The 18,212-nt window shown below is 38.4% G+C and overlaps 1 protein-coding gene across 8 annotated transcripts in view; it reads left to right on the forward strand.

Annotated features, from left to right (window-relative positions):
* The window catches only part of NEO1 (neogenin 1), a 273,818-nt gene that overhangs the window by 235,262 nt on the left and 20,344 nt on the right, over window positions 1–18,212 (forward strand). For 4 of the 8 annotated variants that reach the window (XM_054564206.1, XM_054564642.1, XM_054564403.1 and 1 more), the window contains exons 16-22: window positions 3,207–3,302; window positions 5,870–6,093; window positions 6,176–6,314; window positions 8,417–8,524; window positions 10,165–10,359; window positions 11,040–11,072; window positions 14,029–14,097. In XM_054564206.1, coding sequence (XP_054420181.1) covers window positions 3,207–3,302; window positions 5,870–6,093; window positions 6,176–6,314; window positions 8,417–8,524; window positions 10,165–10,359; window positions 11,040–11,072; window positions 14,029–14,097 — 864 coding nt within the window. The remainder of the gene's footprint in view (window positions 1–3,206; window positions 3,303–5,869; window positions 6,094–6,175; window positions 6,315–8,416; window positions 8,525–10,164; window positions 10,360–11,039; window positions 11,073–14,028; window positions 14,098–18,212) is intronic. The other 4 variants (XM_054564241.1, XM_054564568.1, XM_054564324.1 and 1 more) reach the window with 3 other exon arrangements.

The following is an 18,212-nucleotide window of genomic DNA, read 5'->3' on the forward strand; positions in this document are numbered from 1 at the left end:
ACCTTTAATATGCATTTCCTAAAAACCAGGACATTTTCTCTCATAACCACACTACAATTATCAAAATTAGCAAATTAACACTAAGACAATATCTGCAGACTTTATTCATATTTTACCAGTTGTCTCATTAATGTCCTTTATGATAAAAGAAAAACATTGCCCATGATCACATGTTGCATTTTGTCATCTCATTAGTTTTCTTTGAGATGGAACAGTTCTTCGGGGTTCTTTTGTTTGGGTTTGTTTGTTTTTTTTTACTTTAATGACTATGACCTTTTTGAAAAGTATTGACCATTTATATTTTGTAGACTGTCCCTCAATTCAGACTTGTCTAATATCTCCTCATTACATTCAGCTTGTTCTCTTCTAGAAGGAACATCATAGATGCATTGTGTTCTTGTCAGCACACTGTATTAGGCAGTACAGGAGAGCCTGTCACAAGTGATGTTAACTTTAATCTCTTGGTTAAAATGGTGTCGGCCACATTTCTCGAGTATAAAGTTATTTTTTTTCATAATTAATAAGTACCTTTCAGGCAGATAGACACCGTCTTTGTAAATATGTTATTTCTCATCAAACTTTTACTTACTAGTTTTTGCGTCTTTAGTAACAGCAGTTACTCTGGTGTTTCACAAATGGTGATTTTCTAATTCCATTATTTCTTTTACATTTATTAGCATTCTTTAATAATGAATAGCTTTCCTTCTCTTTCATAGTGAAAAAATGGCCAGTGGCCGATGGGAATCTCTTTATAACTGGTTCCTCTCTGTCCATTTGACACCTCCCATCTTTCATTAAGCACCTTCTTCCTTTTGACTTGGTAAGATGTTTCAGGTTCTGGTGTTTCCTACCCTTACCCATTGAATCAGCCATTTCTCCAAGGAACCCTGGTTTCTTTTATGGAAAATGGTATTTAGAAACCAATATTTGAGCACTCTACAGACTCACTGTTACTGTAGAAAATCCTAAGGAATCTGCAAGAAAGACTACTGAAACTATAAGTTAGTTTAGCAAGGTCACAAGATACAAAGTTGATATACAGAATAGTTGTATTTGCATCTAAACAATAAGCAGTTAGAAATTGGAATTAAAGTTGCATTCTCCCCAATGCAATCCTATGTCAAGTCCCAGTAGACTTTTTTATAGAAATTTGTAAACTCGTTTAAATGAAAGATCAGAGGAACTAGAATAGCCAAACATTTTTGAAACAAAGGATAAAGTTTAGAAAACCCATACTCCAGGACTTATTATGAAGCTACAGTAATTGAGACATTGTGGTAGTATTGGTGTAAAGTAGGTGATTATTGGAGCAGAATAGAGCCCAGAAATAGATCCAATTGTTCTTTTACAAAAATACTGAGATAATTTATTGGGGAGAAGATAGTCTTTTCAACAAAAGACAGGGCAATAATTAGATAACTGTATGAGGAAGAAAAGGAACCTTCTTTGACCCTTATTTTATACCATACACTAAAGCAGATCTAAATGCAAGAGCAAAAATTACACAATTTCTATAAGAAAACAGGACAAAGTCTTGACGACCTTGGGGTAAGCAAGGATATCTGAGGATGCAAAGAAGCACAAGTTATGGAATTAAAAGAATAAATTTGACTTTAGCAAAATTTAACACTTTACTTCAGAAAAGACACCAATAAAATGAAAAGGTGAGCCACAGACTAGGAGAAAATGCTTACCATTCAAATATCTGATGAAGAATTTGAGTCCAGAATTTATTTAAAAAAAACTTTCAGTACTCAATAAGAAGATGACAGTCCAGTAAAAAAGTAAGCAAAAGATGTGGACGGACAGTATACCGAAGAATATAAATAACAGGACAATAAGCATGGGAGAAGATTCTTATTTTTCTGTTTTACATGTTACTACCTTTTTATGAAATTACAGAATGGGCAGCACTAATCTATAGTGACAAAGATCAGTGGTTACCTAGAAACAGAGGTGGTGGGAATAGACTACAAGGGTCCCAAGGGAACTATCTGGAGTATTGTCAGTATTTGTATTGATTGTGGTAGTGATTACACAGATACACATATTTGTCAAAACTCAACAAAACTGTATATAAACTTAAATGGGTACATTTTGCTCTATGCCATTTATTCCTCAAAGTTGATTTACAAAGCAAGAAAAAGAGAACTGTTTATTTAATAACACCTGTTTTCATCGGGTCTAACTAGCAGCATTTTATATGGTCACCTAGAGGGAGTGTCACTTTCAGTCTTATATTTCCTGCAGCATCACCTCCAAGCCAGTTGTAATTCTGGACCATATTGTGTCCAACTAAGAAGTCTACATGAGGGCTAGATGAGTTTTGACGGTTCCTGGATTTGGAGTCCCCCCTCCCCCCACCCCTACCCTCCAGAGAGTTAAGGACATTTAACAATTACTAAATTAACAGCTCTCCTCCTGTTTCTCTACCTTGGCTGTTCCAGTCACTGTCCTCCTCCTCCTGAGAAGGAAAGGGGTTTAATTTTAAACCCCATCTATGGGCTTACAACACGTGAATATCCTATTTACTCATTCTAATCCAAGCCTCACTTGGATTATAAAATAACATCAGTAGACGGTCCATTAGCTGAGGCCAAGAGAGAATTCAGGCACAGCCAACCTCTCTCCTGGTACTAACTCCAGGAAGTTTATCCCACAGTTTTTCTGCACGGCCGTTTCCCCTTATCCACTGTTTCAGCTTCTGCGGTTTGGGTTACCCACGGACAGCCAAGACCTGAAAATATTAAATGGAGTATTCCAGAAGTAAACAATTTATAATGTTTTAAAATACACACCGTTTTGACTAGTGTGGTGAAATCTCAAGCTCTCCCACTCTGTCTCTCCCTCCCGGGACACGAATCATCCCTCTGTCCATCATATCCATGCTGAATAGGCTACCTGCCTGTTAACCGTGTCAGTCATCAGATTGGCTATCAGAGACAGAGACCACATTTACAGTATATTGTTATTAGTTATTGTTAATCTGTTACTGTTCCTAAATTAGAAATTAAACTTTATCATAGGTATGCACGCGTAGGAAAAACCATAGTGTATAGGGTGTGGTATTTATCCTTGCTTTCAGACATTCGAAGTCTTCGCTCCTTATTGCCTCTGCAGTTGAGATCATGCACAGTCACTCTTGAGTTTTTAAAATTCTTCAGTGAGAATTTTTCTAAGTGCTTTGACTTGTTTCTTTTCTTCAGATCCCAGCTCTCACTATGTGATTACCTTGAAAGCATTTAACAACGTGGGTGAAGGCATCCCCCTGTATGAGAGTGCTGTAACCAGACCTCACACCGGTAAGGAAGGTCTGCTGTCCTCCTCTGGTCTTCAGTTTTTTTCCATCAGCTTTAGTAGAATGTTGGCATGAGGCCCACCCCCTAGATATCAGTGGAAGGAAAAGTATATGGCAGTTTACGGTGCAGTCTTCCAATAGGAATATGGGATTTTAACATGGAATGTTAATTCTTGTTTTGCTTTTTAGAAAATATTAACAATCCTATAATGTAAACATTTCTAGGTAGATATGTAACACATGTTTTTAATGCACTGGGAACTAAAAACCATAGTTGTGAGAGAATTAAAAGTGATTTTTTGTCTGTTCGTCACATGAGTTATAACTAAAATGAGTCAAAAAATGAAAAGATCTCCATGTCGGTGGAAGAATTGTATAGGTTACTGATTGTAGCAATAAATGTAGACGATTGATGAATCTAGCATTTTCTTTACTAGTTACCTGAGCTGGTCAGGAAAATATTTTTGTATGTACTTTTCATAAGCCTTATATGAAGTCAGATATACTATCCATTTGATCAACTGTATATTTATTACAAAAGAGACCAAATATTCAATTTTTTCTTTATAATTTATTTAAAATATCTTTAAAGGATTATACATATAATGTAAATTTCTATAGACATATAAAGTATCTAATTTAGATCTGAATGAGGAAGTTTATCAGAGTAACATATTAGAGTTAGACATTTTATCTAATGGGTACTGAAAAATAAGAATTTGTCACTTTCAGAAATGCTCTTTTCCAGTTGTTTTGCAGAATTGTGAATCTGTATTGCCTGCTATGTCTTCTGGATACTTTTGTATATTACACATTAGCCATTAGCATTATTCTTTTTAAAAAGATAATCTCTGCACCCGCCTCTTCTTTTGCTTTTACTTAACGAGACCAACATCATGACCCCACGTCTGGTGTTTCTCTCCTGTCTTCTGCTCACAATTTGGAGTAACTTCTTTTAAAAATAGCTTTAACATTCCATAAAGGGAACAAAGCAAGATCAAAAGAGAATATTAAATAAATAGCTCGCTACTTTTTAAACTCAATCTACAATAGAAAAAAACACTTGAATTTTTTTTTAATGCAACTTAAAATATACAGGGTCTGGCACAAATAGTGCTCCTTTTTAATTACAAAATCTTAAGCATGAAATTCTTATGTAACATAACAATGTCATACTCAAGTCTAACATATGACATTTTAGGTGAAATGTTCAAATTAAAACTATAAATTATTACACTGATATTTTTATCCTTCCAACAACACTCAAGCAGGCATTACTTCTGCTGGACTCTGTAGTCTTCTGGCTAGAAATACTGAAGGAAATGTTCCTAACTCATGTAATCTAGCTACTTTTTTCAAGAGTTGTTACAAATAAAAAACTTCCTCAAAGAAGCCTAATGATTTTTGCTTCTGAAAAGGTACATTTTCTGTAACTAAATGGTATGCGTCCTGATCTTTGAACAAGGCCCTTGATTATAATGCATGCTGTTCCTCTGTTATTTTTAGTCCTTGTTGTGTAGAAAATACGCAAATGAAAGACTGTTGCTTTAGCGTGGCAATTATCCATAAAGGCCCATGTCTTTTCAGATTTTGACTTACAGGAAGGGCTAATCAGGATAACTATGTGGGAAACCTTGTTAAAACCTTAAGCCCTTTTAAAACCTTAACTAAAAATAAATCAGTTTGTGTATATTTACAAAACCTGTTGGAAAAGCCCAAATGGATCCTGCTGTATTGCTGTGGGCTGACAGTCCTTGGTGCCTTGTACTTATTCTGGCCTCTGTTTTGATGAGAATGTGTCTGTTGTGTATGGCACAGGCCAGCACTTGAGGATAGACTTTCCTTTCTATCAGATAAGTACTTCGATTTCTAAAGTTCATAAAGACTAAGTCACTTAGACCTATAACTATGGCATTTCTCATGACTTACTGGAATTCATCAGTGGATTGGTCTCTGACTTGACTGGAGAAAGTGTAGCAGGACATCAGCAAACCTCAAATGAACCGTGTGTGGGTATCACACAACCCAAATATGAAGGCCAGGCTCAGCTGCCGTTGGCCAACATTCAGGACTCAGGTTTGAGAGTGGGACCCTTTCATGTCCTGTGATAAGCACTTATAAGCCGTGTCCCAAAAACTCAGCCTCAGCCACTGAAATATCAAAACAGATCATGAGCTTTTTGTTGCTAGCTCAAAAATTCTGCCTTTTAATTTTAAAAGCAATTTTTATCTTTTCATGATCCTTTTTGGACAGGAAGTAGAATTTTCAAGTAATTTAAAGAAAATCCAAGTATGAATATGTTAATATAATCACTGGATTACCAAATTTTAATACACCTACAGAATACAGTAGAGAATATATAGTTAATTAGTGTTTCTCTAGATGTTTTCCTAAAAGAACACAAGTGGAAATATCCTTTTAAATGAATGGTGGTTACCTATTAACTCTGGATTTTCTTTCTCTTTCTTCATTTCTCACCTTTCATTCCATCTTATTACCCTGCATTTCCCTTTTATTTTATTTTTGTTTATGTTAAAATGCCACTTCCCTTTTTAATTACTTTTTACCCAGACACTTCTGAAGTTGATTTATTTGTTATTAATGCTCCATACACTCCAGTGCCAGATCCCACTCCCATGATGCCACCAGTGGGAGTCCAGGCTTCCATTCTGAGTCACGACACCATCAGGATTACATGGGCAGACAACTCGTTGCCCAAACACCAGAAGGTTACAGACTCTCGGTACTACACAGTCCGCTGGAAAACCAACATCCCAGCAAACACCAAGTACAAGGTACTAGCACATGTGTTCTGGGTGAGAAAAGCTAACTGTTGGTATTTTCTAAATCTAAAGTTCTTGAATGATATGTTTCCAGAATGCAAATGCAACCACATTGAGTTATTTGGTGACTGGTTTAAAAGCAAATACACTCTATGAATTCTCTGTGATGGTGACCAAAGGTCGAAGATCAAGCACGTGGAGTATGACAGCCCATGGGACCACCTTTGAATTAGGTATGTGTTGTTGGAACCATAGGCCATATGGCATTTCTTCTCTGCATGTATGAAAGTCAGTGTAAGTTCTTGCTGATGTTGTACCACATTCCAAATCATGAGACTTACCGTCACCTGCTTTTACTAACGAAGGAAAGAATTGAATACATTAGTTAACATATTTACCAAACACAATGAGCAACTACAGCTGGAATTCAGTATTTGTTTTTTCAGCTGAGTTATGTTTTTTTCATTGTCGTACAAGAACATTAGCAAATAACAGGATAATATAATACAAAGTATACTAGATTTTAGGAATTAGGAGACATGAATTCAGTCCCAGGTCAGCCATCCACTGACTGTGATCATAAGCAGGTCAGCTCAGCCTCTCTGAATCTGTTTCTTCCTGAGGGGTAATAGCCTCTGCCTTTCCTACTTTGTAGGGTTATTGTAAGGGTAAAATGAGGAGGAGATGGGAAGGTACATGCTCAGTTATCAAACACTGTGAAGACATGAGGGATTGTTGTCATTCACCCTGCTTTCCTGGTGACTGAGAAACAAAAGATGGAGTGGCCTGCCCCTTACCAGGCAGCTGCAGCACCATGCTTGCTGGGACCTCAGCACTTCAGCAGCAGCTCTCTTGCAAACCAGTTAGTGTCCTGTAATAATGCCCATTGGAGTGTCCTTAGGGTTTTGTCCGTAAGGAAACATGAAAGAGAAGAGACTAAGCAAATTGAGGGGAAAGCAGGCCATCCAGGTTTGAGATTCTGTTTGCTTTTTTGCTCACTTGTAGGCCTACCCTTTTACCCCTTGTACTTTCCGAGCATGGGGACGTGTGTAATCATCGGTAGTCTCTGTCTATTCCAGTCCCCTGTGTTTTTCTCTCTTGTGGATAAATGATGAAAAATCGGGGTATAGTATCTCCTCAGAGGGCTTGGCCCTAATGTCTTTTTGTCTTCTGAACAGTGGGTTAAACTTCCTACAGAGAAAAGGGTTTGGATTTGGAGAGCCAGAAATACAGCACACAAAAGCTTACACAGACCTTGAGTTGGCGTTCTTTGCCAGTTTTAAGAGTATCTTTCTGCTTTAATTCCAACCCATTAGCTAATAAATTACATTATATATTTCCTTAGGATGTGTACATTTCACCAGGCTTTCTTCCATTTTACACTAGGAGGATTCTCTCATTTCCTTACTAGTACCTTAAAAGTTTTCAGCCATAACATGGAAACAAGAAATGTAGTCATTTTTATTTTACTGGTTTGTCAGTTACACAAACAGCTTTACATTTCAGAGCAATAAGCTCAAATGGTTGGCTTTGCAAACTTGAAAACATCAAATTATAAATCATGAGTTCTTTGAAGGAATTTGGGGTTTTCAAACATTTGGAGAGCCAAATATAGGTGAGAGAGAAAATTATTTTACATTTAAGAACATCCTAACAAAATAATCCAAATTAGGAGGACAATGTTATCTTGGGAAAATCACATAATTTTTCTCATTTCAGCATCCTGATCTGTCAAGCAGGGACAGTGGTAAAACTACCTTTCAGGTTGCCATAAATACTAAGTGAAACATTATTTGTAAAATGCTGGGCACACAGGCCAGGTCGCTCAGTTGGAGCATCATCCTGCACACCAAAATGTTGTGGGTTTGATCCCGGTCAGAGCACATACCTAGGTTGTGGGTTCTATCCCCAGTTGGAGCTCGTAGGAGGTGGGCACTGATCGATCAATCTCTCTCTCTCTCTCTCTCTCTCTCTCTCTTTCTCTCTCTCTCTCATTAATAAATGTATCAGGAGAGGATTAAAAAAAAATAAAATGCCTGGCATATAGTAGGTACTTGTCTTTTGATTTCCCTATGTACTTACCATATATATTCCTGACCCCCATTTGAGATGCCAGTACTGTAATTCCATAGTGTGGTGTCCTCTCTTTGGTATTTTGTGTACTCATTTTTTTAATTGGAGCTATTTATAGATGGACTGTGAGTTTTTTGAAGTCAGGGGGCCTTATCTTTTTTGCCTAATACCCTTGATTGTGCCTTATAAATGGAAAGTGTTGAGGAAGTGATGAATAAAATTGAAATGGACAGGAATTATTGAAAGTATCCTTATTTTGTAGTTCCTACTTCTCCACCCAAGGATGTGACTGTTGTGAGCAAAGAGGGAAAACCTAGGACCATAATTGTAAATTGGCAGCCTCCCTCTGAAGCCAATGGCAAAATTACAGGTAAGGTGACTTTGAATGTGTATCTGCTCCCTTTTCCTGCCTGGCAGAAGCACTCTGGAGAGTTCTGTGTTGTTGGGAGAAGTGGGTCTGGAGGCCGGCTTGGTCGTTGTAGGAGGTGCTGTGAGTCATGGTGTCCTCAGAAGTGGAGCAAGGAGGTGCTGCTATTTGCCCACAGTAACATAAAAATGAATCCCCATTTAGGAAAGTCAAGGAACATATAGCAAGGACTCATGGACAAAACCAAAGGGGAAAAGCTGAGGGAGGGAAGGAGGGAGCGGGCAAGGGAAAGTGGTGGGGGTTAGGCAGAGACAAATGTATTTGAAAAAATAAAATAACATTAACAAAATAAAAGAATTTAAAATATTATACATAAAAAAAAAATGAATCCCCATTTAAATTGTTCAAGGGTTGCAGTAGACAAACAGCCTTTGGTTGTAGTGACACTGTATGGACATAGTTTATTTTCCTCAGAAAAGCTGCCTTCTCTGCCTTGGACTAGATGACCTGCTCTAGAATTAAAGACTTTACCTCACTCTATAGGGTAATTCCCAATAAACAGATTCTGCTCTTTTACCCTGAAGTCAAAAAAAAGCCCATTAAACGTTTAATTCCTTTTTCCCCTCCAGGCCTGCTACTTCAGCTTCCAGTGCTCTTACAACTAACGCTTAAAGGTTTGAATTGGCCTAGGCCTTTGAGAGTACCTGGAATGTTTCCTTAGACTTCCAAAGGCGAACCTTCCCCAGTAAACCCAGCGCCTTCCTCAGCCTTATCAAGGAGAAAAGGGATTTAGCTATTAATTATTTCCCCCTGGAGCCTCTGTTCCATGTACATATATGCTGAGGAACAGAAGTTTGTCTTCTGAAATTCCTTGGTATTAATAGTGTGGCCTAAGAAAGCTGAAAGCTTTTTTTCCTGCATTGTTCTGCTTCAGCTTTTGATAGAAACTCCTTTCCATAAATTCCTGGTCTTTTGTGACTTTTTCGGGTTTTGAATTTGCTTCTTTCATAAAAGAATCAAGCATGACTTGACCTGCATTGCATTTTACTTTATTTTTAAAACCCAGTAATAATGCACTGTATGGGTCAGGTAGGTTTGTGGTTGTGGGCCTTTCTGCCTCAGCCATGGAGATTGAGTGCCCTCTGGTGGAAGTTACCAGCTGACGTTTCACTGTGACTTGTTCCCCAAACCTGGGAGAACTTAGGAAAGTTCTACCAGGAGCTTTTCTCTGGGAAATCACATTGGTGAGAGCTAAAACAGCATGTTAGGCCATTTATTGGTTTTCAGAACTGCATTATTTTAATTGTAGACCATTGAAGATACATTATTTATTGACATGTTGAAGTGATTGGGTTATTTTCCTTATATGATTTCTTAGATTCCGAGGGTACTTAACCCTATATTTTCTGTCTTTTATTCTTTTATTACTTCAACTGCTGATATAGATGATAACCCATAGCTTGGCACTGTGTAAATTGTGGTTTTCTCTATATTGTATTTAGAGTAGCACTTTGAATGCATTTTACCATTTCTGTTTAATCAGTAACTGTTTCTCTACTCGTTTGTGCTGTAACGTATAACTTACTGATTTCAAAAGAAGCAACAGTAGTAAGATTTCTTTTTCCATTAACTTCTTTGGACAGGTTACATCATATATTACAGCACAGATGTGAATGCAGAGATACACGATTGGGTTATTGAGCCCGTTGTGGGCAACAGGCTGACCCACCAGATACAAGAGCTAACACTGGACACACCATACTACTTCAAAATCCAGGCTCGGAACTCAAAGGGCATGGGGCCCATGTCTGAAGCTGTCCAGTTCAGAACACCTAAAGGTAAGGCTCCCCACAGAGTGGTTTATAATGTGTCCTCAGTGGGGCTGTGCTTGCACGGATCACTTTAGCATGTAGAGACCATGGATGATATAGGAAGTCCTTATGATGAGCCACAGTGTGTGCATTTATCTCAAAATGATCCCTCACTCACCATTGACCACCAGATCAGTGCTCCCTAGGCCACTAGCCTGACCAGATCATATAGAAGGGAACTCTGACTCCAGTCTGTTTGAGGCAGTGATGTGAAGCTATTTACAGTCAGATCAGGTGTGATTCTCTTTTCCTGTAAAAAGTAATAGTGTATTATTGTGATAAATGATTCTTTTTCAACACATGCAGGCTCCTAACTTTAAAGGCTTATTTTAGACCTTAATAGAGAAAAAGACTAAAAGGGGCCCTTTAAAGAAACTCTAGGTAAGAAAGTGAAGATAAAGTATTGAACCAAGTGAGCTTAGGAATAAAATTTAGTCGGGGACTGAGTCTCTGGAAATACAGAAACCATATGTGGGTTTCTCTTAAAACAAAAAACAAAAAAAAACAAAAACAAAACACCTCAATCTGTTTGGAAGTTTGTGGGGTTTTATTTTTTTTTTTTTTTCCTTTAAAAATTATGCCTGTCCCATCTTCAAAACTTGTGACCCTTGCTCTTGTTTTTTCTTCCCCTGTGCTTGGCCTGTTAGCGGACTCCTCTGATAAAATGCCTAATGATCAAGGTAAATGAGTAGGTGGCCTCTCTTTCCTTTCCTCTCTTTTGTGACCTATTATTAGCTTTTTGTTGTTTTTGTTTCTTTTTTTCTTGTAAATAAGTACCTTGTGTTAAAAAACCATGTTATTTATTGGCCAAAGTGGAGTTGAGTCCATGTTTGTGGCACTGGGGTATCTGAAAAGCTGGGAGCTAAATAGACTGGCAGGGAAAAAAAAAACAAACTGAGCAGAATAAACTGATTCTGCGGCTGTTAGAGACTGGCCTTACAAGTAAGTCCCATTAGCACTAAGATATTGAAATTCTGTAACAATTTTGGACATAATAAGAGCAAGCATACAAATTTGTAACATCTAGGATTTTATTAGTATCTCTAAGTAAAAAGTTGTAATCAAATTCAACAAAAACCTTCTATGCCTCCTCCCACAAAGCATGTACAAATTTACCCTACTAAACTATGATTCGTGACAAAATTAGTGCCATGTATTCTTTTACCATAACTTAATTCAGAGTTCCTTTTCCATTTTTCCACTTAAATATACCTGCTCACTTTAAAAAAGAATAGAAAAAAAATTAAATGGATACCTAGGAAGCATGGGCCTCAATGTTACCATTCTTGAAATTGCATGTCAGCAAGATCTTTTCACTGTAATTGCTGTAGTAGAGGGTAACTATGCTTTGTGATTTTCATTTCTGGCATTTCAGCTAAAGTTGGTGTCTGTTTTCTATGCTAAGAAATAACAATAAAAGTAAATTGGATGATTGCTTTTGTAGTTGAAGAATAGTTATTAGAAATACAAAATCTTTGGATCTTGGTTAATGGCTAGAAGAGACAGAACTTGAGGTTTCAAGTTTCAGGGCTTTGGAAATGTGTTTGCAATGAGTTGTTGGTTGTACAGTACTTTGAAGAAACTGCAAACTTGCTTTCATATATGGGGGGTGCAGAGAGGAACCTTAATCATGGTAGCAACTTTGACTTAAGTGCAAAAAAAAGAAAAATACCACCCTGCATATGCACAGAGTGTAACATGCTCACTGTTCTTTCTCTGCTCCACTCTAGGAGCCAGAGTGCAAATCTGAGCTTCACCACACTTCTGGTATTCAAAATTCTTTGTCTGTATTTATATTTGGTTTTTGGTTAATCCTCGGAATCCCTTGTTTATAAGTTAACTTTAAAAGAAAAAAAATGTTGGGAAATATAGGAGTTAAACCAACCAGTTTATTGTCAAAGTGTGTTCTTTGGCAATAATTTGCATAATATGATACTCTGGAGAGATTGGCTTAAATACGGGCTACCTGACAGATAAGTACAGTTAAACATGAAGAACCTTACAAGTGCTAGGTCATCCCAGCAACTCGACTTCATCATAGTGAAGAGAAAAGCTGGAATATTGATCTGTGTGGTACCACTGGGGAGGAATGACAGCAGCAGACCTAAGCGGTAGAGTGATAAGTATGGGCAATTGAAAAGGAGAGTGGGCTACCTTCTAGAATATGCCCTTTTGGATACCCAAGAACTTTTGTTACCTTTCAGGGTTTTTAATTTCTAGAAACATGGAAAACATCATTTTCATCTCTAGATTTATTCTGTTAAATGAACTAGATACAGAAACCTTCAGATTTCAATTTTTACATTCCTCAAAGTTTGATAATTCATAGAAGTACTTGACATTAGCTCTAATGTTTTACAGAAATGAATCTAGTTTATTAATTTCCAGCCACGCTTAATTTATAGAAATGACTCACAAGTGTTTTCTGAAGCTTCATGCCCTCTGCCTCTGAGAACAGAAAGGTTTATTATGCCTGTAACAACCATGGTTAGTGCTTATAGAACACTTACTGTGTGTCAGGTAGCACTCAGAGTCTTCATAGGATTAAGTTTCCATCTAGTCCTCACAACTGTTTCATGAAGTACATGCCATTACCATTACTGTTTTATAATGAGTAAATAGAGATCCAAAAAGTATGCAGTAATTAAATAACTTGACTTTTCTTGTTTACCTATTAACACGTGATGGAGCCACTGTTCAAGGGCTGAGTCTGTTAAGCACTGTGCTGTGAGCAGCAGCTTTTACTTTGCAATTCTTTCAGACTTCTTCAAAGAGGTCTTATGCTGCTTTCTGGCCCCACACTTTGGATAGAGGGATATGTTTGCTTTATTGGGAAAGGACTCCTTGTATTTGCTTTACCCAAGCAGCTTTTTCTATAAATATAAATGTGAAGAACAAAATTCAAGACCAAGAATAGGACTTTCTAAAACACAGATACTTTGTGTTTTCTGAGGCCTCCTTGTGAGGTATCCCCAAGCCTAAGGTCAGCAGCCTCACGTATATTCCTTGATGATGGGTTAGGAGACAGTGTCCTTTGTGAGCAACTGGAGGGAAGACTTTGTTTTTCCATCTTTGGATATTTAGGTGACTGTGCAGGAACTATGACCCCAATTTGAACTTCCATTTGCCTTCTTGCTCCTGCTTAGGGAAAGGCAACTTAATAATTTGAGAAAGGAATCCAGTCCCTGCCAGACCAGATCAGCATACCTGTGGCCCTTGGAAGAGTCCGGTTCTTTACTGCAGAAGACAGCCAAACCAGTCTGCATGGTTCCTTTTCCAAGGGAAGCTACTTTGCATAAGTGTTCTGAACCGTCTTCCAGAAATGCTTTCCTGGGCTAGAGAAGTGGCTTGTGTTTCCACCTGTGAGCAACGAGTGGCAGTTGAGTTACACACTGGATACAGCCATGGAAAGCGTGTCAGCCTTTCAGATGCCTCATTGCATAGAAAGCTATACCTTAGCTTGCTTTGCACAGATAGGTTATAATTTCCCCTGTTGTTGATGTGCTACTTCATTTTCTCATGAACATAGTAGACTGAAAATATTTTTTTGTAGAAAACATTCATTAGCTGTGAAGTGGGCTTGTCCTACCTGTGGGTTGAGCTGCTACTGATGTGATTTTTTTTTTTCTCCCTCAGCCTCAGGGTCTGCAGGAAAAGGAAGCCGGCTGCCAGACCTAGGACCTGACTACAAACCTCCAATGAGCGGTAAAGCCCCTTCTGTGGCTCTGTTGACCTACTATAGACATGACGCAGTTCTGCTTGCCATCTTGAAATGTCCTTTGTAGCTTGTGTGTGGTGATTGTAGAATGTTACCTACTTCTTTTTATTTAATAGAATTAGCTTTAGGCATCTATCTGGCAAATATGTACTGAGTTACTGCAAAACCATTTATTATAGGATCTATGAATACAATTGTTTCTGCACATATCCAACTTAAAATAAGACTAATTCTAAACAAGTCTCTTTTTTTCTTCCCTGCTGCCTCTAGAAAATAATTAGAAGATTGCTTTCAAAAATAAACCATCTAGTGGAATTAGCCGTCACCCAAGCCAAGAATCATTCATTTCTCCCTAAACTACTTACCATAGTGTTTTCAGTTTGGGAATTCTAAAAAATTTTCCCCATTCTCATAGCCATCTTAAGAGTTGGTGCCTTCTGTTACATAAATGATGGCACCTGTTCTTCTACTGAACTTCACCATTTGTAAGTTACTCTCAGACATGAAATCACTGTGAAACATGGGGAAGATACTCCCATTTTTTTTAATTTATTTTTACTATATTTTTTTCATTACCATCTATCGCCCTTATACCCACCTCCCCCTATAATGATCACACTGTTGTCCATGACCGTGAGTACTTTTTCTTTTTTTTTCCTTGCCCCGTCCACCCCCTAAACACCCCAGAGGTATCAGCCTACTCTCTCTCCATGAGTCTGTCTCTGTTATGCTTGCCAGCTCAGTTTGTTCATTAGATTTCACATATGAAATCATGTGGTATTTGTCTTTCTCTGACTGGCTTTTTTCACTTAACATAATGTCCTCCAGGTCCATCCATGCCGTCAGAAAGAGTAAAATTTTCTTCGATTTTAAATGAAAACCTTTCTGGGTAAAGTAGTCTTGGTTGTAGGTCCTTGGCTTTTCATCACCTTCCATATTTCATTCCAGCCCATTCTGGCCTAAAATGTTTCTGTTGAGAAATCAGTTGACAGTCTAGTGGGAGCTCCCTTGTAGGTAACTAACTGCTTTTCTTTGCAGCTTTCAAGATTCCTTGTCTTTAAGCTTTACCATTTTAATTACAATGTATCTTGTTGTGGGCCTCTTTTGGTCCAACTTGTGTGGGACTCTCTGCACTTCCTTGGTCTTGTGTGTCTTTTTTTCTTCACCAGGTTAGGGAAGTTTTCAGTCATTATTTCTTCAAATAGTTTCTCATTGCCTTGCTCACTCTCTTCTCCTTCTGGTATTCCCATGATCCAAATGTCCCAAAGATTTCTTAAACTCTCCTAATTTTTTAAATCTTTTTTACTTTTGCTGGTCTGCCTGGGTGTTTTTTCCCCACCTTGTCTTTCAAATATTTGATTTGATCCTCTGCTTCATCTAATCTACTGTTTATTCCTTCCATTGTATTTTTTATTTCAAGTATGGCATTCTTTATTTCTGACCCTTTTTTATGGTTTTTTTGTGCTCTTGAGCATCCTTATAATCATTACACTAAACTCTATATCTGATAAATTGCTTGCCTCCATTTCATTTAGTTCTTCTTCTGGAGAACTCTTTTGTACTTTCATTTGGGGCCCTTTTTTGTCTTCCCATTTTAGCTGCCTCTTTGTGTTTATTTTTATGTATTTGGTACATCTGCAAAGACTCTGGTGTAGGCCTGTGTCTGCCTGTGACTGATCCTGGGCAAACTGTTGGAGCTATAAGTGATCCACGGCTTGTGGCTCGTACTGCTGGGCCTGGGTACATGTGGAAAGGACCAAGCTGCTCACCAAGGCCAGCTTTTGACCAGCACCAGGCCTTGGGGAGGTCTCAGTGAATATCTCACAGCTTCCAGAGATCCAGCTTCATCTGCAGGTTTTCTGTTAGGCTTAATCACTGAAATAGCCTCCAGCTGTGCTCTTGAGCCGGGCTTAAGCTCCACAGATTGGGGCTATTGCTTCCTGCCAGGGTGTTGCTACTTGGATGGGACTGCTCTGCCTGAGAAAGATGGCTCTTGCAGTATGGGGAATGGCTCAGCACAGGGATCCTAGTGGTTGGCCCTTCAGCTCTCTCCTCAGAGTTACCTGCCCCAGGCTCTCCTCAAGCATCTCTGGTCCACTCTGCCCTCCCTCTGCTGGAGTCCAGGGTAATTGGCTACAAACAAAATTTTGTATGTTGGCCCTTTAAGTGGCTTTTTGCGTCTCCAGCTGTCTCTCCCTGGCAGACAGTAACTCTGCTGCTTTGCACAGCCAGATGTTATTTGGGTTCCTTTCCGGCTCTGGCGCTATAGGCTGTGGAGCCCATTTTGAGAGTTAGACCCTACACTTCTCAGGGGGCCCCTCCAGCTGCTGAAATAACCCTCCAGAACTTCAGCTGCCACCTTTGGGAGCCCAGCCAACCCTCTTACATCTCCACACTCCATACCAGTCTTATTGTGGTGTCCTTGGTTACAAGGCTTCTCTCCAGATAGTGTTCAGTTGGTTATTCAGAATGGTTTTTTTATAATTGAGATGTAATACCTGTTTGGTCCTGGGAGGAGGTTAGTGTAGCTTCTACCTACTCTGCAGCCATCATGGATCTCCTCATTCCCATTTTAAACTTTAAGAGACTCAGTGGAGAAGTAACATGCCTGGGTCTACCCACTAATTATGAAAGTCCTACCAAAACCCAGGTCTTCTGACATCTCATTGTGCCTTCCCCACTATCACATGCAGCCTAAAAGGCACAGATTCTATACCAGAGTAAGAATCTGGTGTTGGTGAAAATCTATACAAGTAGCTACTTGATATAACCCTTGCTGTCTCTACCCCTGCCAGTGATACATGGGAGACAATCTGTGTATCCTGCTCTAACTGTGGAAATAAAATGATTGTTCAATTTCTAGCTATCTAGTTAAGTAAAAAGTGATACTGCCTAGACATCAGTGAAATCAGCCTTTTCTTAGGACAGTAAGACAAACTTCCATGCTGTAAGAAATGTTTAGTGTCTGAGTTCTAGGGCTTTATGAGTTTCTTCTCTGGGCTACATATGTTACATTTATGTGCTGTCCACAACATAATATTCAAGGTTGTGAAAAAGTAATTATTTCTTTGTCTTTGTCTTTTATTAATGCATTCATTCATTCACACAATTTTTTAAGGTTCAGGTTTTATATAGCAGGCTACAGAAGCAAGAGGACTGAGTAACCAGCTACCTAATAGAGAAAAGGGAAAGCTCTGTGGAAGATATGATACATGGGTTGTTTTTTTTTTTAATCTTCACCCAAGGATATGTTTAGTGATTTTAGAGAGACAGGAAGTTGTGGGCGGGGGGAGAACCATCAATGTGAAAGAGAAACACTGATTGGTTGCCTCTCATACATGCCCCGACTGGAGATCGAACTCACAACCTTTTGATGTATAGGACAGTGCTCCAACCAACTTAGCCACCTGTCCAGGGATGACCCAGATTTTTAAGGGTGCCTGGGAGATTGCTAAATGTCACAGAGGGTTTTGTCCATCCAGGAAGCAAAAACAGTGTGTGTCAAAGGCATGGCAATATAAAACAACCTGCTTTCCAAGGGATCACACTGCCTAGAGGCAGAATAAAGATTCTGAAGTTAGAGAAGGTTGCTTAGAACCAGCCTCTCAAAAGCTCAGATAGGAGTGCTAAGAAATGTGAGCTTCATCCTATCAGTAATGTATATAAGATGTCTGATAGTGGTAAACTAAGACTTCCATTTATTGAGTTATCTACTATTAGGAGACAGTGAAGATGAGTTGGGAGTAAAAGCATAAAGTCCAAAAAAAGATGTCCCAGAGACACATCTTTTACTCTCTGAGTTTTTGTTTTGTTTTTAATTCTTTTTTTCTTCTTGCTATTCTGATTGAATGCTTATTTCTTCCTTATGTTCCAAGTTGTTGATTTGAATCCCAGCTTCATCCCTTCCACTGTTGGTTCCCTATAGATTTTTCTTTATTTCACTTAGTGTAACCTTCATTTCTTCTTGGGTCTTTTTTATTTTTTTGTTGTACTCAATGAGTTATCTGAGCATCCTGATCACCAGTGTTTTGAGATAAGTGGTTATCTCCATTCCATTTAGTTCTTTTTCTGGAATTTTGTTCCACTCTTTCATTTGAGCCAT

The sequence above is a fragment of the Pteronotus mesoamericanus genome, unplaced genomic scaffold (genome assembly GCF_021234165.1).
Source record: "Pteronotus mesoamericanus isolate MK-2021 breed Mesoamerican mustached bat unplaced genomic scaffold, CSHL_Meso_final contig_100, whole genome shotgun sequence".
NCBI classification, from domain to species: Eukaryota; Metazoa; Chordata; class Mammalia; order Chiroptera; family Mormoopidae; genus Pteronotus; species Pteronotus mesoamericanus.